A 20,113-nucleotide genomic window follows, 5' to 3' on the forward strand; every position below is an offset into this window, starting at 1 on the left:
CAGGTTGTGTGCTCATTTGTGTGTGCAGTGTGGAGGGGGCTTCTGTAGCTCCACCTGCATTGTAAAATGTGAAGGAACATGGAACTCTAGGAATCCCTGAGCCCTTTCATGTCTTCAGGCAAAACTTGACCCTGCATGTGCTCAACTAAAACATCTCCGTGGGTTCTAAGTGACTTAAAGGACCAAGTATGTGTGAAAAAGTTGGAGAATGTCCAGTACTGGCAGCCTATGAGCAGGAGGAAGGTGCAAGTGCCCACCCCCTTTAAGAGTTCTGGGTTCCTGGGAGCTCCTGAGGTCTGTCTGGGCCCCCCTGTTCCTGTGCTGTGTTAGGTCAGCATGTGCTGTGGTTGGGGTGTTGGAGAGGTCAGTGGGGAAATGGGCTAAGTCTGGCTGAAAACTTGGCTGTTACGCCTTCAGCCTCTGCAGCTGGTAACTCGTGCGTCTGCCCTCCACATTACACGAGCTCCCGTCCCCTGGTTCAGGCCAGCAGCCCCTTTTGGTGTTTCCTGCCTGGTTGTACAATTCCCGGCAGGATCCAGTATCTTTTAACCAAACTAGGTGGCACTGCTTAGTGACCAGCTGGTCTTTCCCTGACCTCCTTGGTCTCATTCCAGTGCAAGATCAATTCCTTCTAGCAGAAGGGCCAGGCTCACATCATGGTCTGTCCCTTTCGAAAGCTGGATACAAACTCCAGCTTTCTGTCCTGTCACTTGTGGTGGAATTGGAAAGCTGTGGTGAACAAAAGCTCTTCTGGATGTTTTGGGCTGATGGTGATACTATTCCTAGAGGCTTATGTCCTTAAGGAAAGTAAATCTCTGCAAATAGTTGCCCTTTTTGCAGGTATTGGGGGAAGTCAGGAGCCCATCTGAGGGCCGGCCCTGTGCCATGGGACAGGCCAGGCTCACACACCTTGTGCCTGTCAGGTGAACACACCGCACACTTCATGCCATTTCTGTATTTTCACAAAAGCCTCCTTTATCCATTGGATCACTGGTGCAGGTTAGGCTTCCTGCAGCCCCAGCATCACAGTTAGTAGCTCTGGAGGATGTGGCCATGATCATCTTGCCCCAAGGAGAGTTGTGGCGAGACCCAAGTATCATGCTTTAAAAATCCAACTCTCTGCCCCTCAAATAGCTTGGTTTTGGGGAGAGGGTTTTTTTCCTGTGATGCTGCGCTGTGTTTGCCAGGTGTAACAGCAGGAGGTGCCCTGGGGAGTGTGGGTTTATCCTGTGTTGCTGGCAGGGAGCTGAGCATGAGTCAATGCCAGAGTTGCGTTCTGGAGATTGGTACCTGTTCCAATGGCAGCAGGTTGTGACATGAGTGTGCACTGGCACTGCCTGACAGAACAGGTCTGTGTTCATGGGCACTGAGCAGAGCTGTGCCCAGCTGCGTGCCACTGCAGTTCAGGAGTCCCTGGCAGTGGGACCTGGGCTGGGTGGGATGTTTGCACAAGCATGTTCCTTCTCCATGGTGATCCAGCGTAAACTTACCCTGCTCTCCAGCAACGCCTGCTTTCCAGAGAGGTGGGGTGGAGGCGATAAGGGCACTTGGCAGGGATGTGTCATGGCTGCTTCCTCTGAGTGTGTTTCTTCTCTCCCCTTGTCCTCCACAGAGTGCAAACAGCATTCAGGGTGTTTATGGGGAACTTTGTACAGATGGAGAAACTCAGGCTTATGGAGCAAATGCCAGCTTGGTGTCAGAGCAGGGTTATAAACCTGTCCCCTGATGAGCAGGATTATGGCTCATCAGTGCATGCTGCTTACAAAGTTACTGCTCTGAGAAATGCAGCTGCCAAGGGCAACCGCCCACGGGAACGAAAGTGGCACCTGGAGCTGCGCTGGAGGTGTGACATGGAAACAGGACAGGGGCAGCCGGCCAGGAATGTGTGGCACTTCACTCACAAGGTGGCTCAGGCTGTGGGATGCACAGCCCTATGGATGGCGCAGGGAGTGGGCAAGCCTGCCGTGCTCTGAGCCAGGAAGTGATGGGCAGGGGCTGGGGCTAAGCGCAGCTTTAGCCTGGCTAGACTTAGGAAGTGCAAAAGCCTGGGCTAAGGACCTTACCCACTTCTGATAGGTGCAGAGTCTGAATTTTAAGAGCTGCTTTCATAGGATGACCAGTCAGCACCATAACCCAGGTGGAGTCACTTGTTTTGTGTGCTGCTCCTTGCTGTTGAGTGGCTCAGCTCCACACAGTATTAACTTTGGGGTATTTTCACAGGACATGATCCAAGCCAGGAAATGACCTTGTGGTTACACTTCAATAGGTCCAGTAGTGACCTGGAAGGCAGTGGGGGAGAAGCAGGGATGGCTTGTTGAGGAAATTCGGGAGCTTTAAAGGAAGGGGGACTTGCAGGAAAGGGAGCATTTTAACTAATATAGAGAAAACACGTGTCTGAGTGTGCTGGGGCTGTCATAGGCAAAGAGGAGGGAACACCAGGTTTGGTGACACCTCCCTGCCACCTGTCACAGATTGAGATTTGGGAGGGGGCTGCAGGTACCAGAGCAGGGGCTGGACAAGACCCAGTGGGGTGATTTGGGTCACTCCCCTTTGCAGCCGTGGCATCTGAGTTTAGGCTTCATGAGAAGGAGGGGAAAGGACAGGACATTACATCATTCCCAGCAGCCCTGGGAATGGGAGCCCGGGGTATGTGATCAGAGGGGGCACCCAGGAAAGGGCTGAAGGTATTTCTAGAGCACAGGTGAAAAATGCAGCTGTTGTTTACCCTACTCAAAATCTGCAGCCATGGGCTGGGCTGTAGCCCCTGAAGACAGCTGCTAACCCTGCCTGTCCTGTCTGCCCTGTGGCAGTTTCTGGTCCTTCTGTGTCCCTGTGGGGATTTGGGGATGGCATGAGCCAGGGTACACTGAAATACTCTGGCTGTAGTACTTGGCAGAGGGTGGTGGAGGGATATTAAAGGCTGGGATACTTTCCCAGGGCCCAGGAGGGAGCAGGGAAGGAAAAATTCCAGCTGGATATAAACCAGTGGGAAACATTCATGAGTGACAGGAGACATGAAGGGAAATCAACCCATCCTCATCCCCAACCCAGGTGGGGCTGGGACTGAGCAGTGCTAGGACTGAGCAGTCCCACCATGGCTGCTGGAAACCACACTGCACTGCAGGAAACACCACTTCCTTTGCCGGCCAGAGCACCGCGTCCTGCCCTGCCCAGCTCCCTCCCTTCCTGCCTGGGCACCAAGCCCAGGACAGCTCCAGAGCAGACAGGGTGGCCAATGCAGCTTCCAGCCTGGAGAATGTCCCCCTGGGCAGAGGGAGCAGGACTTAAGGGTCCCCCCCCCATCCCCAGAGAAGGGCTGGAGCACCATGGGTGAGACTTGCTGGGGGTGCCTGTGTTGGGCAGTGATTTACAGCACCCCCAGCCTTTGCCCTGCTCCCAGGAGTCCCACGAATTCTTGTTTTGTTCAGGAACTGCAGCATTTACAGCAGGCTGACACCTTCCCCACCCGAGTTGTAAATCCTGGTCCAAGGCAAAGGCTCTGCTGACCTTTAGCCAGTGCCCAGCTCTGCTCTGCCAGGGTGACAAAGTGACTCCAGGGATGCTGGGCAAGACCTGCACTGGGCCATCACCCAGGGCATGGGAAGATAGATGGGGTAGGAGTGAAGTCCACCATTTCTGCACTCTTCCACATCCCACTGGTTGGCTCCCCACCACCTCAAACCGCACAGACAAAGGAATAGAGCCACACTGCCGGAAGTAAAATGATTTATTTCTTACTGAGAGCTGGATCCTACAGGGCTAGCTGCAAGGGGCCCTTCTGATGCCGCCCTGCATGTGTGTGCACTTCACGCACCCACTCACACAAGTGTGCATGCACACTCCATGAAGCAGCTCATGTGCATTGACTGTTTCAAGTCCCTGTGCCACAGTGGGGTGTGGGGTGGGCAGCAGGCAGAGCCACCACAGGCTTCCCCTGACAAGCCCAGGGCACCTCATCCAAATGTGACACCCCCTGCAGACCACACAGGCAGGGCCAGCCCTGTTTCATGTCTCCAGACCCTGTTCTCTGCAGGTTGGAGAGCAGCAGTCCCCACAGGTCCCCCCTGTGCCAGATACCAGCTGGTTCCAGCAAGAGAGGAAGCTCTGGTCAGTGGGTCTGGTGCACACAACATCATCACTTCATCCCCAAAACCACCTTCCCTCCATGTCCTTCCTCAGGCACCACCAGCCTGTGGCAGGGTCCCCAGAGTCTGAAGCATCCTTGCACCCTTGCCCAGCTGCAGCACATGGCAAGCGAGGGGTTCACACGGGAGCACAGGGGAAGGGATGGGTATCTGGGGGTGCAGCTTTGCAAACAGCCACTGTAAGCCACGGCAGAACAGCTCATGCCTCTCCTGCACTGGCAGCTTTCACTCCTGCCCAGCCCCTGCCATCCTGCTGGTGTGTCCCAGACACAGCCCAATCCTGGCATCAGTGCAGGTCAATGGTCTCATACTCCAGGTTGTCTGAGTCCTCCAGCTCGATGCCAGGCACCAGGTTGTAATAGCTGGTTGACTGACTCATGTAGATCTTCTCCCGGTCAGCAGAGTCCTTCAGGACTTCACTCACGCTGACAGTGTCCACCTCTGGCTCACTGCCCAGCTCCTCTGCCCTTGGTGCTGGGGTGCCCAGCTGCCCTTCATGGGATGGCACCTGGGAACTGCCAGGGGATCCCACCTGTATCTCCACCTCCTCATAGAGGTCTCTGCTACTCTCCAGTGGATCCACGAAGGGCTGGAGCACAACCTGTTTCCCCAGGAGCACTTTCTTCTCAGTCCTGGAGGGAGCGGCAGGCAGCTCATAGGGGATGTAGTGGTGGGGCTCTGCAGACACTGGAACGCTGCTCCTCTCTGCCATGGCCCGGTGGCTCTGGGACCTGCTCTGCAGGCTGTAGTTTGTCTTTTTCTTCCGCCGGCAGAAGCACCAAGTGATGGTGGTGAGGATGAGGAGAGGGGGCAGGCAGATGAAGAGAGCGGTGAGGCTGTGTGAGCGACACAGCTCATCCCGGGGGATGCTCTGGAGACCCACACCGTGGTAGTGCTCTGGTGTGTGGCAGATAACCTCAGCAGCCTGGCTGGACCAACCCTCCAGGTTGGTGAGCAAAGCACAGCTGCAGTCCCAGCTGTTGTTGGAGAGCTGAAGCTGGAGCAGAGATGGCTTCAGGAGGCTGGCAGGAAGGAAGGTGAGGGCATTGAAGCCCAGGTAGACCTCCTGGACCTGGGAAGATGCTTTCAGGAAGGACTTGGGTAGCTCCTGGAGCTGGTTGCTGTCCAGATAAAGAACCCTCAAATTAGGGGCATCTTCCAGAAAGCTTCCAGGGAGACTTTCCAGCAGGTTGTGACTTAAATGTAAGACTTCCAAGGCAGGAGGGACTCCCTGTGCATTGCTGATGGCCGTGATGCTGCAGTGCGAGAGGTAGAGCTCCCGCAGCCCCTGCACCCCCACCAGTGCACCCCAGTCCAGGTGGGTGATGTTGGAGCTGGTGAAGTTGAGGCAGCAGCTCTCAGGGAGCGGAGCCTCCCGGAAAGCCTGGTAGTCCATGGGCTCTGAGCAGTTGCAGATTGGCGGTGCTGGGTCGAGGGCAAGGCCGGCAGCGAGCAGGAGGCTGCCCCAGAGGGACACGGTGCCCAGCCCAGCGCCTGCGGAGAGAGCAGAGGGAACGGTGACTCCCTGTGCGACCTGCCCTCCCCTTCCCTTTCTCCAGCCTTCCCGGCGGGGGAAAGTGAACCCCACTTTTCCTCCCCACCACGAAAGGACCCGGTGGCTGCAGGTCCTCCCGGAGCCGTCCCCCAGTGCCACCGTCCCCCGCCAGCCCGGGGCGGCCTCTCCCGCGACGTCCCGCTGCTCCGGGCGGGTGCCCGCGGGCAACGAGCGACCCCCGGAGCTACGGCCGTGCCCCCGGTGCCCTGCCCGGCCTCACCTGCCGCCGCTCGCCCCATCCTCCGGGGCCGCTCCGCGTCCCGCCGCGCTCCCACCGGGCGCGGCCGCCGGCTCCGCCTCGCCGCGGGGCGGCCCCGCCGCATCCCGCCTTGGCCCCGCCGCCGTCCGCCCCGGCCCGGCCCGGCCCATGGTCGCCCTTCAGTCCCCCGTTCCCAGTCCCCTCGCAGGGGTCCCGCCAGCCACGGACCCTCCAGCCACACTCTGCAGCGGCACCCCCAAATTACGCTTGACCCAGCTCCCCTGCAGTCAATCAATTTGGTGTCCCCCCTTATTCTGCCCCTCCTCCATAAGCCAGAGCACCCATCCTTTCATCATCCTTCCCCTCTCCATTCCCCAGAAACAATGTCCCTTCCCAACTTCTCCCTCTCCACCCCCTCTGCCCTGCCAGAAGCCATGTGTCCCTCCAGCCCCCTCCATACTCCATCATCAGCCCCCCCCCAAGCTCCTGGAGAGGGGCTGGGCTGGGCTCTGCTGAGTTTGTCTCTCTCCTGGGGTGGGGAGAGGACTCTGCACGGTTGGGTGCAACTGCCAGCTCCACTGGGGAAAGGATGCAGAGTGGATAATTCAGCTGGATGGGGACCAAAAAAGGGCCAGCATCGCACTCCACCACTGGACCCCTTATGAATTCCTTCCATCCCACATAGGTCCCAGGCCAGTAAGGAGGAACAGAGTCAGACATGAGCACTATATCCCACAGAAAAGCAGTGCTGGAGAGGGGAGCTCTGTTTCCACACCCTGAAAGTGCATGTGTGCTCACTGCAGGGTGAATTGGGTAAACTGAGGCATGTGGAGTTGTACCTACAGCTCTTTGCTTTGGTACTGGTGGAGGTGGGTAAGATGGGACCTAGGCTGACCATGTGCAGTGCTGTGGTGCCTCGTGGAACCTGTCCATTCCTGGGGTGCCTTGGCCTCTGCTGTTGCTGGTTCTTCTTCCCCAGTTCACCCAAAGGACCAACCACCCTCTCCATCCTCCTCCTTGGTGGCTGCAACCCCATGCCTTGCAGAGCTGTGCTGAGAGATGGGAAAAAGCCACTCCTGGAGGGGTCAGGACTGTCACCCCAATCTTGGGGAGCTTGTCTGCACCCCAGTGCTCCACTGGTGTTGCTCTTGCAGCCCGGGAATTGTATGCAGGGCACACAGCAGGGCACACAGCAGTGCCATGCAGCTGCCCCAGGAAGGCAGCCCTGATGCAGATGTGAGTTGGCATCTGGGTTCAGCTCCACTGCTCCTGATGTTGCTGAGCATCACTGAATGTTGCAAGGGTGGGGGGACCAGGCCAGGGCTGAGTATCACAGAGGACAGAGATCCCACAGCCTCGCTGGGCTCCTGTGGTATTTTACCACATGCACAGGAGAAAAAGGTTTCCTAATATGTAGATGGAATTTCCCTTGATGCAGCTTGCATTGGGTGCCTGTCCTGATTTAGCTGTACACCTCCCCAAAGAGCCTGGCTCCCTTTTCCTGTAACTCCACCTAAATAGCTGCAGGCAGTCAGGAGTTCACCCCAGAGCCCCCCTTCCCCAGGCCCAACAGGCTGGTGATCTTAAACCACAGTTCCTTCCACTGCCCCAGATCAGTGATGGGAAAAACCTGTGACTGAGATGCTCTGCATCACAGGGGACCCCAGCTGCAGGTGGCAGCGGGCTGCTCCCAGGCTTCATCCCTCTTGGAGAGGAGGTGCCTCAGCCACGGCAGGACAAGGGTTGTGGGGTCCATCCATGCCCCTTGCCCAAGACCTCACCCAGAGGCAGTGGGGAGCAGGAGCAGAGATGGCAGCTCCCAGTCCCCACAGGTCCCCCCTGTGCCTCTGCGGGGGATCCCGGGACAGCCCCTGTCTGTCACATCATCCCCAGACAGGTCCCCCGGGGCCTCCCTGCACTCCTGGGTGCCTCCACCCACACATTGCCTGCTGACGCTGACTCAGCTCCGGCAGCCCTGAGCTGGGGCCTCCATCGGAAAACCTGTGATGCCACCAGTGCCCCAGGGAGCCCCGGGGCCGTGATGGAAGCAGGCAGCCTCCCCCAAGGGCAGCAGCATCCCAGCCTGCTCCTGGGCCATGGTTGCTGATGGGCAGTGAATTTGTGTGTGCTTCCCCTACAAAAGCTGGAAACCCAAGAGAAAAACCAGACAGATCTGTATCGTTTCCTGTTTCTCTTCAGGCGGGTTTTCTCTGTTTCTCTGCAGAAAAAAATAGGGAGTTAATTCATCTCCAGTACCCTGGGGTGAAAGGGGCTGTGCTGGGAAGAACGGGACTGTTTGCCAGAGGTGCTCATGCAAAACCTTCAGCGTATTTAGGAGCACAGTGAGCATCAGTGGTGAGAGCCCTGAGGTGCCGTGGGGGGAAACTGAGGCACAGAGCAAGGGATGGTCACACAGCCACCCTGTATGTGGTGGGAGCAAGGGAAGGGCACCGGGATCTGCTCTTGAGGGGCTCTTGCAACAGTGCTGCTTCAGACTCGTGGGAGCTGTGGGTTTGCAGCCACCTCTGCCAGCTCCCACGCCCGCGGGGAGGGAGAGATGCCAAGCATCCTTCCATGATCCGTTTCGGGTGGCAGCGAGGCGTGTTCTCGTCACGGCCATTAGAGAGCAGCACCGCTATGGCGCCTTGCCCGGCCACCACTGCACACCCAGCACAGCCTGGCCACCCCGCAGCACCAGAGCTCCCAGGATGGGGTGCCCAGGCACCGAGGGGCAAGGATGGTGAATCCCATCACCCCTGCATCTCCTGCTGTTCCCTGTGTGCCCAGCGCCCCAGCTGGGGTAGGCTGTGACCCTCTTTGCCTGGGCCCTGGCACAGAGTGAAAGGCTCTTGGGGAGTGTCTGCCTACATCCTTGTCACAAGGGAGGGCAGGTCAAGGCCCACAGGGGCTTTGAAATCCCTCTTTAGGCCACAACCTTTCCATGGGAGGGAGGTTGACACACACTGGTAACAGCTGTGAGGGGATATACCCTGTGAGCAGGTGTTGTGTGTGTGTATTTACAGTTGTGCATGGGGAGGGGGCTCTGTGTGTCCTGGGAGGCAGGGGAGGGAGCTCTGCATGTTTGTGGGATCTCGGTGTGACCGTAGGGGAACCCTGAGTCAAGGGGAGGTTGTCGGTGTCTATGCCTGTAGGAGGGGGATGCATCTATTGGGGGGACCCCGTGCTGGGGGGCTGTCACTGTGTGTGCATGGGAAGGCCCCTGTGCGGTGGAGGCAGCGAGATCCTGGCTGGGCTTCCCCGCCGGTGTCACAGCCGGCAACGGGGCACCACGGCATTCCTGGAACCCCTTCCCCGTGCTGCGGCCCCTTTAAGGGCGGCGGGGGCCGCTCGGGGGCGGGGCTTCTCGGGTGACGTCATCGCGGCCCCTGATAAAGGCGGCGGGATTCCCGGGGCGGCAGCGGCGGCGCGCGCCGGCGGGGCCACGTGCGCGGGGCGCGGCGGAGCCCCGGCCCGGGAGCCTCCTCATCCTCCCGCGCCCGCCATGGAGTCCGCCGGCCTCTTCCCCCCTTTCGCCGCCGCCTCCCTCCCCGCGCGGCCCGCGCCCGCCCCGGCGCCGCCGCCCCGCGCGGCCGAGACCACCCGCATCATCACCGACCCGATCTCCGGCCGCTCCTACTGCAAGGGCCGCCTGCTGGGAAAGGTACCGGGAATGGGGGAAGGGGGCTGGGCCGCCGCGGAGGGCGCCGGCTGCGCCGGGGTGAGCTGGTGTGGGCGAGAGGAGAGGCGGGGGCTGCGTGCCTGCTCGACCCCCCATTCTGAGCGGCCCGGGGCTGGATGCAGCCCCTCACCCGCCGCCCCCACCCTCCCCGCCTCTCCCGGCGGGCCCGCAGCAGTGCTGGAAGCAGTGAATCACCCGGGCTGGCTGCGTGCCTCGGCGGCTATCGGAGCCGCATCGGTTTCGGGGCGCCCCGCGGGGTGTGCGTGGGCCGGTGGGTGCCCCGGTTCCCAGGGGTGCCGGCCCGCGCCGCTCCGCCGCACGCAACTTTTCCTCCGGCTGACAGCAGCGTGTGTAGGAGGAGGGTGCCGGTTCCCAGCCCGGCCCGAGCGGGCTCGGCGGCTGAGTGTGCAGATTGGAGGGTGACATCACGGCAGGAAAAACCTGTCTCCATGGGGCTGCCTTTCGATGGCCTCCGGTCTCCGGGCTTCCTGCTCTGCGCAGGACTTTCCAGGTTGATCTATCATGTGGAAAGACCCAAAATCCGGCCACAGAGGGAGGAAAAATGCCCTGGAGGTTTTACAAGAAATGTGAAGAAAATACCTGGTTGAGAGCATCATAGTTCAGATCTTAGTGGGCGACGCAGCAGGAGGGAGCGTGTGACGCTTGCCGGGCTCTGCTGCCAGGGAAGGGAGGAGGAGGAGGTTTATAAGCAGGGAGGGATAAGGAGCTGTCTCTCACCCATCCGTAACCACCTATTCCCTTGCAGGGCGGGTTTGCACGATGCTATGAAATGACAGACCTCTCCAGCAACAAAACCTATGCCGTGAAGGTCATTCCTCACAGCCGGGTGGCCAAACCCCACCAGCGGGAGAAGGTGGGTGCCATGGGGCTGGTAGGGTGCTGGGCTGGTGGGGGGCAGCAGGGGCCCTGTGCTCACCTGACACTGCTGCTCTCTTTCAGATCACCAATGAGATTGAGCTACATCGGGACTTGCATCATAAGCACATTGTCAAGTTCTCCCACTACTTTGAGGACTCAGAAAGCATCTACATCTTCCTGGAGCACTGCAGTAGGAAGGTCAGTGCTGCTGTGCCCTCCTTGGCAAAGGATCTAAACAGCCATAGCTGGTTGGAGCAGGCCTTACCCAGGTGTTTTGTCAGCACTCCCCTTCTCCTGAGCTGTCAGCTGTCACACCCTCTGAGCTCACCATAAGCTGTGTGGTTTTGCACAGCACTGGGCACTCCATCATCTGTCCATGTTTCTCGGACTGCCTGCTCACGGTGGGGCCACCATAAAGCCAGTGGTTCCCATGGCTCTGCTGAGCAGCCACAACCTCGTGTGGGGAGTCTGCTGAGGTCATGGCTGTGAAAGAAGGATTATTTGTGAATGTGCAACTTCTGGAAGAACTGGCTTTGACCCTGCCTAGCCTATGCCTAGTCAGCAGGGCTGCCTGTTCTCCCTGCCTGCGATCACAAGCTGCCTTCTCTCCCTTTGCAGTCCCTGGCCCACATCTGGAAGGCCCGCCATACTCTGCTGGAGCCCGAAGTGCGCTATTACCTCAAACAGATCATCTCAGGCTTGAAATACCTTCACCTCAAGGGCATCCTGCACAGAGACCTCAAGCTTGGTGAGTGCTGTGGTTGGCACATGGTGTTGTGTGGGGAGCAGCTGTTCCCAAGGGACTTGTGGTGACGCATCACCCTTGACTTGCAGGCAATTTCTTCATCAATGAAAACATGGAGCTGAAGGTGGGGGACTTTGGGCTGGCTGCTTGCCAGGATGTCTCTGACCAGAAGAAAAAGTACGTGTCCTGTTCCAGGGTTTCACTCTTCTTCCTCCTGTGGCTTCCCAGGAGAGCAGAGGGGCAAGGGGTCCCTCCCGGTCTTGGGAAAGGAAGCCTTAGGGCCCCTTCCTGGGGTGAGGGAGCGATTCCTGCTCCAGCTGCAGGCAAGGCGAGGGGGCTGGGGGCTTTGTGGCTCCTCCAGGAGTGAGCTTGCAGCCGTCGGGGAGAACAATGTGTTGACTATTGCTATTGTGCCTGCCCGGCTGCCGTGCCGGCTGCACAGGCTGGGACACAAAGGCTCTGTTCCTCCTCAGCTCTGGGACAGGCTCTTCCCAGCAGCTCCCCAAGAGCAGCTGCTCCTGACCCCTGTAAGCTGGAGAGGAGGGAGCCTGTATCCTTGTAGATGGAGGGGGGCTTTGGGCCACAAAGAGCAAAAGGGAGTGGGGAGAACAAGGCTGTAAGCTTGGAGCAGGGGGAGGCTGTCTATGAGGGGATGCAGAGCATGCTCTGATCTGGTGCTCTGCCCCACAGGACAATATGTGGGACCCCCAACTACCTGGCCCCAGAAGTGCTGCTGAGACAGGGTCATGGGCCAGAGTCGGATGTGTGGTCTCTGGGTTGTGTCATGTAAGTCTGTGCATGTGTGGGGAGGGGTCCAGGCACCCTGCCTGGGGTGGGGGGCATCTGCTCTGTGGGCAGCCCAATGAGGAAGTTTTCTTGCGCTTTGCCTCGTGGCTCTGCAGTGGTTGCTGAGGGGCAGGGGAAGGGGAGTGAGTGGCTGGATCCTGCTCAGCCCCACTTTGGAGCAGGTGCTGCCTGTAGCCATCCTGGGATGCTGTGGGGACTGTGCAAGCAAGACCTGCACGGGGCAGGTATGCTCATGCTCCAGTTCAAAGCAGGCTTGACCACACTGTGAACCTGATAAACAATGGAAAATCTCTGTGGCTGCCGCACTGTTTGCTCAGGGAGCAATTGCTATTTTGGCACATCCAACCCCTTGCCTGGCCGCTGGCTGCAAGCTTCCTGCTCCATTTTCCACCCTGGTGGCCACGAGGGTGGGAGCAGCGGGAGCCTTTGCCTGCCAGCTCTTTGTCCTTCCTCAAGGCTCCTTGCCTGTTACTCTAAACAGTTGCTAGGAGGAAGCGTGGCCGGATGTGAGCATGGCTGTCTGGGCTGGAAGTGGTGCTCTCAGCCAGGTGTGGCCGGCCAAATGCCAATAACTTCCTTGCCTTAAGTACTGCTGAGTCACAAACCTGGTGGGGATCTGACAGTGGAATGCATGTCCCCTCCCAGGTACACCCTGCTGTGTGGGAACCCTCCCTTTGAGACCTCTGACCTCAAGGAAACCTACAGGTGTATCAAGCAGGTGGAATACACCCTCCCAGTTTTCCTCTCCCTGCCTGCCAAGCACCTCATTGCTGGTATCCTCAGGCGTAACCCCCAGGACCGCTTCACCCTCGAGGAGATTTTGGACCATGAGTTCTTCAAGGTGAGTGGGTGGGGGCCTGGGTCAAGGGGCCCTTCTCCAAGTGGGATGAGGCTTTTTGGGCTGTGCAAGGTGCTGTTCTTGTCCTGTCCTAAGTCTCAGGCCTTCAAAGGGAGCAGCCGCTGTCCTGCCCAAATGCCAGCCAGAGGAACTGAGGGATCTGGTGTGCTTCTGCTGCGTTGTTGCTATAGCAAGGGGTTGTTTCCTGTACTAATGCCAGTCATGGCTCTTAGGCTTGACGGAAACACAAGCTGGCTGTCAGGAGGGATGTGAATGACTGCGGTCAGCCCAGAGCAGCTGCTCTGCCTGGAGCATGTGGCCTATGGAAACCAAACCTCTCCCTTGACCTCTCTGCAGGGCTACACGCCTGAGAAGCTCCCTCCCAGCAGCTGTGTGATGGCTCCAGAGCTGAGTCCCCCAAATCCTGCAAAGACTCTGTTTGCTAAAGTCACCAAGACACTCTTCGGGAAGAAAAAATCTAAGGGTGAGTTTGTGCCTTGCCAAGGAGCCTCTGGGTGACCCTTTCTTCAGGGAGAAGTGGATCCTGTCTTCTGGAGAGAGACCTCCTGATGCATCTGTCTGGACCCCTTGCCTAGGGATGGCACAGGCTGGGTGTGCCCCTGCCCTTCTTGTGCTGGTGGCCTGGCATGGGTGTGTGCCTGGAGAGCGGATGCTGTGCTGCAACCCATGGGGCAGTTCCTCCTGGAAGCCCTGTGTTGCATGAGAACTGGGAAGTGAAAGTGGGAGGCAGCTATCTAACTCCCTCCTTGCCTCCGTGGGCATGGGAATAGATAAGGGAGAGCTGAGCTATTGGGAGGGATGGCCTGGATATCCCCAGCCTCTGTGCTCAGCAGCATGCTCATCTCTTGCTCTCTCCTCAGCCAAGAAGGGCTCTTCAGAGGACAGGGATGACATCTCCAAGCTGGTTACTGGGCTGATGAAGACCTCAATCTGTCGGCAGATGAGCTATAAAACTGTGGAAGGGAATGAGGTGAGAACATCTCTGAGGCCATGCACGCCTTTCTTTGGGGGAGCAGGCAGGACTGTGGTAAAGCCAGCTCTCTCTGCAGGCCACTCCTGTATCATGCCGCAGTGCCAGCTCCAGCCCTGTGGAGACGGTGGTGGAGGAGACGTCTCACAAGTCTGCGTCCCCCTCCATCCGGGGAACGATGGCCAGCAGCTGTGAAGGTGAGCAATACCTGCCCCAGCCACCCCAGCCTGCCCCAAGCTTCCTGTCGTGCCTGGGCTGATAGCGGGGCCAGCTGACTCAGCCTGTGATCTTCTGCCCACAGCCTTTGAAGATTGCATCAGCGCCTCTGCCATCATCGAGTCAGCTGTCCGGCTCCTGCGGGCCTGCCTCTCCTCCATGCCTCCAGGTAAACTGGTTGGACTGCTCTGGGGTGGGATAGGGTGCTGTGCATCCCCTTCCTTGTGGGATGAAGGCATGGCTGCTATTTGGGGTACAAACAGCACCCTAAATGGTGCCAGAGCCTGCTGTAGGGATCTGCTACCCCTGGGGAGGTGAGAGGGACAGGGGCTGGCTGGCTGCTCTGCTCACCTCCTCTCTTCTCCAACAGCGGAGAAAAACCCAGCTTCCCTGGCCCGCCACGAGCACTTTGTGTGGGTGAGCAAGTGGGTGGATTATTCCAACAAGTACGGCTTTGGCTACCAGCTCTCCAACCACAGCATTGGAGTGCTCTTCAACAATGGCACGCACATGACGCTTTCCCCCAACCACAGGTGAGCAGTGGGAATGGGGCTGATCTCTGTCTCTGGGGAAGCCCCTTGAGTGGGGAGTCTGTGCCAGGGTGGGCATCCCTAAAACTCATGCTGTGCTCTGTCCAGGACTGTACATTACAACCCGACCAACAGCAAACACCTGGTGTTCTCTGTGGCTGCCATCCCTGAGCAGCTGCAGGGACAGATGAGTGTCTTGCGCTACTTTGCGTCCTACATGGAGCAGCATCTCATGAAGGTGAGTGCTGGAGCCCAGGGCTGGACATTGGGTCATGGCTTGACCACACCACTTGGGCTGGTTGGACTCCCTGCTTGCAGGCTGTGGCTGGGTGGACACCAAGTTGTTCCCTGGGAGTGGGGACCCCACTGAGGGGATGCCCAGCTTTGGTGTTGTGTGTGCTGGTGGCAGTGCTCCTGTGTGTGGGACCAGTGGCTTATGCAGACCCTTCTCTCAAAGGGAGGTGACCTGCCCAGCATAGATGACCTCGGGCAGCCAGCCCTGCTCCTCCTGCAGTGGGTGAAGACTGACCAAGCCTTGCTCATGCTCTTCAGCAGTGGCACCCTCCAGGTATGTGTGGGGCACAGTGGAGATGCCCAGATCTTTGTGCATGAAGGGGGGGGGGGGGGTCTTCTGGTCTGTTTTGAATCATGTCTTCCCCAGCCCATGGGGGGCTTCAGTTGGATGCTTCTGTCTGCCCCTGTGCTAGGGCTGGCTCATTCCTGCCATAGGACATGGGCAGGGGGATGCTCCTGGGCAGGTTGGGGAGGAGGAATGGGTTGAGGCAGGAAATGTGGCTCTATCCTGGCTCCCAACATGCTGTGGGAAGCATGGGGTTAAACCAAGCCCAACCTGTCTCCTAGGTGAATTTCTACAATGACCACACCAAGGTGATCATTAGCAAGCCTGACCACTCCTGCCTTGTCACCTACATCAACCGGGAGCGCAACTCCTACACTTACAAGCTGTGCAGCATCCAGGAGCTGGGCTGCTCTCCTGAGCTCCACCACCGCCTCAGATACATCCTCAAGCTTCTCCAAGAATGGGCTGAGGCCTAGCCTGGGACTTTGGGGGACTCTGTCTGGACACAGAGGTTTCCCCCTGCCCTCCCATGGGATGGGAGGTATGATGTGGTGCTGGCTAGCCCTTGGGCACCCTGTATCCTGGTGCTCAGCTGGATTCTGGACTAAGACATGTGGATGTGGTTACAGCAGCAGGTCTGGATATCCTTGCTGCTCCCTGGCTCTGGGCAATCGCTGTCTTCCCACTGGCAGCTCCTGCTCTAGTGGTGCTGGTCTTGATGGAATGGACTGGGGTGTTACAGGGTGGTGGTGGTGGGTGAGTGTCCTGCAGCCAGGTTTGGGGCTGGTAACTGCCTGTGATGGGGGCTCAGGCTGCCCTGTCCTGGTTGATGCATCAGTTGCACAGACCCTCTGCATGGCCTGGAGACAGCTGCCACAGCCTTGATCTCAAACTTTGGGTGCTGTAGGGTAGGAAAAACCCCTTCCCCAGGGATGAAGGGTCCTGCCTGCCCTGCCAGGGGTTCCATGGGCTGGTGGGTGCCACTCCACAACTGCTACACTAAGGAGGGGGCTGTGCTGGGCCCATCTGTGCCCTGTCTCTTCCCAAATTGTGAATTGTCTGGTACAACCTGAGGTTTGATAAAGGGTGGGGGATGGGACCTGAGGACTTGCCTGGAGAAGCCCTCATTTTGTTGGGACCCAGGGTTGTTTCTTATTTCAAGGCAGTCTCTGCCATGTGGGACTATTTATGTATCTTATTTATATGGAATTATTTATTTTCCTGTTGGTCTGTCCACGTGCAGTTCCCCTCTCCCTGACTCGCCTCAATAAAAACTTATTTGTGTAAGGGCAAACTGTGTCTGCCTTGTTTGAAGCTGGAGTCACAAAAGGGCTTCAGCCTTTTTCTTGCTCCAGAGCTGCTTCTGCCTGCCAGGGATGACCCTTCTTGCCACTGATTGTTGCTGTGGGACAAAGGCAGGGAGGCAGGATGGGTGTGATGAGCCCAGGTGCTACCTGCACTGGTTTCATGGGACTGGCACGAAGAGTTAGCTCTTGCTCATGATTGTGGAGCCCTGGAGCTGCCTCAACTTCTTGCTGCTGCCAAACTCATTCCCATTCCTTTCTGCACTTGGACCCAACCCAGCTGCTCTCCTGATTCTTCTGAGCTGCAGGAGGCAGGAACTATGACCCAGGTGATGGAGGGGTTGCCTGGGTCCTTGCACTGGCATCTTCTGTGATGGGATATGAGCTGGGCATGAAGCCAGGAAAGAGCTCTGTGTAAGCTTGCTTTGAAGGTGATCTGTGTAATCAATCTGCCTGGGAGCAGCTTGTGCTGTGAGAAGCAGCCTGGGCTGCTCCAACAGCCTTGGGCAGTTCCAGGGAAATCCAGCCTGTTGTGTTTGCTGCCACTTGGGTCTTTTTGCAAGCCATAGTAGTGGGAACTGCAGCGTGGGTGCGAGCTGAAGCTGGAGTGAGCATCCATATCTTGCTCCCTGCACACACCCTGGCCCAAGACTCCAGGTAAGACACAAAGCTGGACAAAACCTCTTTATTTCAGGCTGCTCTCTCCCTACAGCTCTACAAGAATGGAGAGGCACATGCTACTCAAAGTAGACCCCGTGCACTGTGGCCACAGCAAAGAGGGAGGCATTGGAGAAGGTGGCGGAGGCAAAGCTGTCAGTCTCAGGGTCCCATAGTCCCCGGCTGGCCACCACTAGGCTCTGCTGGCCCTGCTGGCCTAGCACCACGTGGCAGACCAGCTTGTAGCGGGGTGGCACCACCTCCTTGGCCCGGCTCTGCAGCAGCTCAGTCAGGCTCTGGGCTAGTGGCGCACTGCCCTGGGGACTGTACACAGTGGTCCCCAAGGCCCTGGCCAGGGTCCCCTCCAGCACCCGCTGCACCCGCTCCACATTGAACTTGCAGCCTTTGTCTGGCCCCATCCTGTAAGTGTTTTCGAGGCGGGTCTTGAGGATGGGTTGGAAAATAGGGAGCCCAGAGAAGCTAACACGTCTGTGGAGCATGCAGGGGCCAATGGAGGGACGTCTGCTCCCCGGGACCATCCCAAATGAGCTGCGGCGGCTGAGGATGGAGTTGCGGCGGGAGAGCAGCGGGGGTGGTTTGCTGTCCTCGCTGCCCTTGGCTGGGGCTGGGGGCTGGGAGCCACGGCGTGTAGTGCGCAGCGGAGGGGCTTCAGTGTTGTCTGCAGCCAGCACCTGGGCTAGCAGGGCCATCTCTGGGAAGGGCTGCTCAGCCATAGGGGTGGCCTGCAAAGGAGATGACCTGAGTGAGGTGTGAGGCAGGTGTCCTGTAGCCTGTCCATCCCCCTGCCTCTCTGCTTCACTTCTCCCTGTCCTCTGCAAATCCCATGCCTCCTGGCATGTGAGTCTCTGTGAGGCAAGATGCAGAGGGGCTGGGAGATCCGTGGCAGCTGTCTTCCCTTCTCCAGCACCTCCATGCCCAGCAGACTTGGCCAGCTGGGGCTGAGCCAGTGCAGCTATGCATGGTCCACACACCCCTCTGTTCTCCCGTCCCTAGCCTTTCCCCTGGCACAGGTGAGTGGCTCCTTCCCCAGTGTTCTTGTCTGCATCTGATCCCACACTTACCCTCAGTCCCACTCCCGTCCTTCCAGAGTAAACCCAGGGGCCTTGCCTCTGGCAGATGTCACTGCCCAGGACCAATCTTCGTCTTGCAAGTTGCTGTGAGCAGGGCCAAACCTGTTGTGCTCCTGGAACAAACCTGTTGGTCTCCTGGAAGGTGAAGTGTTGCTACGTGACACTGTAGGTCTCCACGGCTGTTCTGGGGCATGGTTTCTGTAACTCCTTGTTTCCTGGTCCCTGGCCAGCCCTGTTCTGCTTCACTCCTGCCATCTCTGCACTTTCAGCTGTGCCACCACAGGGACATGGTTACTCCAGGCAGGTTACTTCTTCAACCTCAGCTCCCTGCCAGCCCTGAAAAATGCGGGCTGGTGTTGGATATGCAAGAGAAGAGCTGGGGGGAGGAGAATAGCCACTGTGATTGCTACTTTGTGCCCTAACTATGGGATGCACTGGGGCTGGGACCTCTAACAGCTTGATTTTGCTCAGACATTTGCATCCTTTGGGTACTTATGCACCACTGCACCAAGGGACAGTCTGAGTGGGTGAGCACCCATTGAATCATATAATCACATAGTGGGTTCTGTTGTCCTTAAAGGTCATCTAGTTCCAAACCACCTGCAGTGAGCAGAGATGCCACCCCTAGACCAGATTCCTCAGGGCCCTATCCAACCCAGCCCAGAACACTTCCATGAAATGGATGGAGCACAGCCCTGCCACATGCCAGGGACCCTGCTGCTGTAATGCCCAGGGCGGGGAGGGGGGGGGGCAGGTCCCTGGGGGCTCCTGGCCCTGGCCGGGGTCTCTCTCTGCCAGCGGAGCCCAGCCCAGCTGGTACGACAGGCTGCTCCATCAATGTGCCTTTGTCTGGCCCGGCTGCCGAGCTATTTGAGGAAAGTGGAGACGGCTTTTGTGTTTCTATCTCCCATCAGAGGTATTTATAGCCTGCCTCTGACTAGCGCTGCCAAGCTCGCTGCCAGCTGGACCCCATTCCCTTGGGAATGGGGCCTCAGCTCCGGGCCCCATTCCTGCCTCTCCCTCGCACCACCCACTGACAAGCAAGGATGGATCCCTCCATGGGCAATCCCGTCCTTGGGCTGCTTGAGACCAGCCAAGGGTTGGAGAACAGGTATGAGGCATCCCCTGGCATAGCACTTGGTCTGGGCTTAGGTGAGCAACCTAATCTAGTGGGGGACATCCCTGCCCATGGCAGGGGGGTTGGAACTAGATGGTCCCTTCCAACCCAAGCCTTTCTTTGAGGCTGGTGATGCTTTTTTCTGCCTGCACTCACCTGTGCCCTAAGCAGACATGAGAGCTGCAGGGCTCTGGCCTGGAGCATCACAGGGGAGAACGCTTCCCCCATTTCAGGGGACAAATCTCCCTGCTGGGCTCCAGTCAGCTCCAGTGCTGCTGCTGGGGACCCAGCTATGCCCAGCGGCTTTCCATGGGGGCTGTGCAGGTGGAGGTGAGGGTGATCTCCGCGCGTGTGCTGCCTTTTCCAAAATCCCAGCTGCCTGCCTCTCTTCACCCCTATCTCCTTGCTCCACAGCAAAGACACCAGCTTGGGACCCATGTCCCCGTGCCAGAGCCAAGCCATGAAACACGGCAAGGAATTCCACTCGCAGCAAGACGCAGCCCTGCTTCCCCATCCGGTGAGTGCCGGACGGAGCTGCCTCGGCGAGGTTGTGCTTCACGCCTCGCTCTCCCGTCGCTCCCTCCCACTGCCCCCCCGGCAGCCCGGCCTCCAGCCCCAGCGCTGCCTGCCAGGTTTCCCTAGCAATGGGCCGTGTCGTAGGACGCAGCGTGCTGGCTTCCTCCCTGCGGCCTCCCCAGGCTGGCCGGCCTCCCGACAGCCTCCAGATTGCCTCCCGCCATCCTCCAGCCCCGTCCCGCCTGCCCGCACCGCCTTCCGCCG

At 58.6% G+C, this 20,113-nt stretch overlaps 3 protein-coding genes across 3 annotated transcripts; 1 reads left to right on the plus strand and 2 right to left on the minus strand.

The window, feature by feature from the left end:
- Nucleotides 1–3,854: 3,854 nt before the first annotated feature.
- LOC309575950 (uncharacterized protein) lies at nt 3,855–5,975 on the minus strand. Its single transcript, XM_082286843.1, has 2 exons — nt 5,921–5,975; nt 3,855–5,639 (listed from the first exon to the last, which is right to left on the minus strand). Exons 1-2 carry the CDS (start codon nt 5,937–5,939, stop codon nt 4,432–4,434), a joined length of 1,227 nt encoding a protein of 408 aa, XP_082142969.1. The 5' UTR covers nt 5,940–5,975; the 3' UTR covers nt 3,855–4,431.
- Nucleotides 5,976–9,355: 3,380 nt separating this feature from the next.
- On the plus strand, nt 9,356–16,425 carry PLK3 (polo like kinase 3). Its single transcript, XM_082286947.1, has 15 exons — nt 9,356–9,560; nt 10,345–10,452; nt 10,539–10,655; nt 11,076–11,205; nt 11,292–11,379; nt 11,893–11,988; nt 12,655–12,850; nt 13,205–13,331; nt 13,729–13,838; nt 13,918–14,035; nt 14,140–14,223; nt 14,425–14,587; nt 14,693–14,822; nt 15,042–15,152; nt 15,446–16,425. Exons 1-15 carry the CDS (start codon nt 9,402–9,404, stop codon nt 15,638–15,640), a joined length of 1,932 nt encoding a protein of 643 aa, XP_082143073.1. The 5' UTR covers nt 9,356–9,401; the 3' UTR covers nt 15,641–16,425.
- A 780-nt stretch (nt 16,426–17,205) lies between these two features.
- Nucleotides 17,206–17,859, minus strand: DYNLT4 (dynein light chain Tctex-type 4; the record flags this gene model as incomplete). The annotated part of the gene is made up of 1 exon (XM_082287592.1): nt 17,206–17,859. One exon carries the CDS (start codon nt 17,857–17,859, stop codon nt 17,206–17,208), a length of 654 nt encoding a protein of 217 aa, XP_082143718.1.
- Between the last annotated feature and the right edge of the window lie 2,254 nt (nt 17,860–20,113).

The sequence above is a fragment of the Coloeus monedula genome (assembly GCF_965178545.1).
Source record: "Coloeus monedula genome assembly, chromosome: 9".
Lineage (NCBI taxonomy): Eukaryota > Metazoa > Chordata > Aves > Passeriformes > Corvidae > Coloeus > Coloeus monedula.

What these genes read in the sequence shown, in the direction of transcription:
- PLK3 (XM_082286947.1), top strand. Translation starts at nt 9,402, where the DNA reads ATGGAGTCCGCCGGCCTCTTCCCCCCTTTCGCCGCCGCCTCCCTCCCC. An exon ending in AGGGCCGCCTGCTGGGAAAG is followed by an intron (nt 9,561 to 10,344) that starts GTACCGGGAATG and finishes ATTCCCTTGCAG; the next exon opens with GGCGGGTTTGCACGATGCTA. An exon ending in TGGAGCAGCATCTCATGAAG is followed by an intron (nt 14,823 to 15,041) that starts GTGAGTGCTGGA and finishes CTTCTCTCAAAG; the next exon opens with GGAGGTGACCTGCCCAGCAT.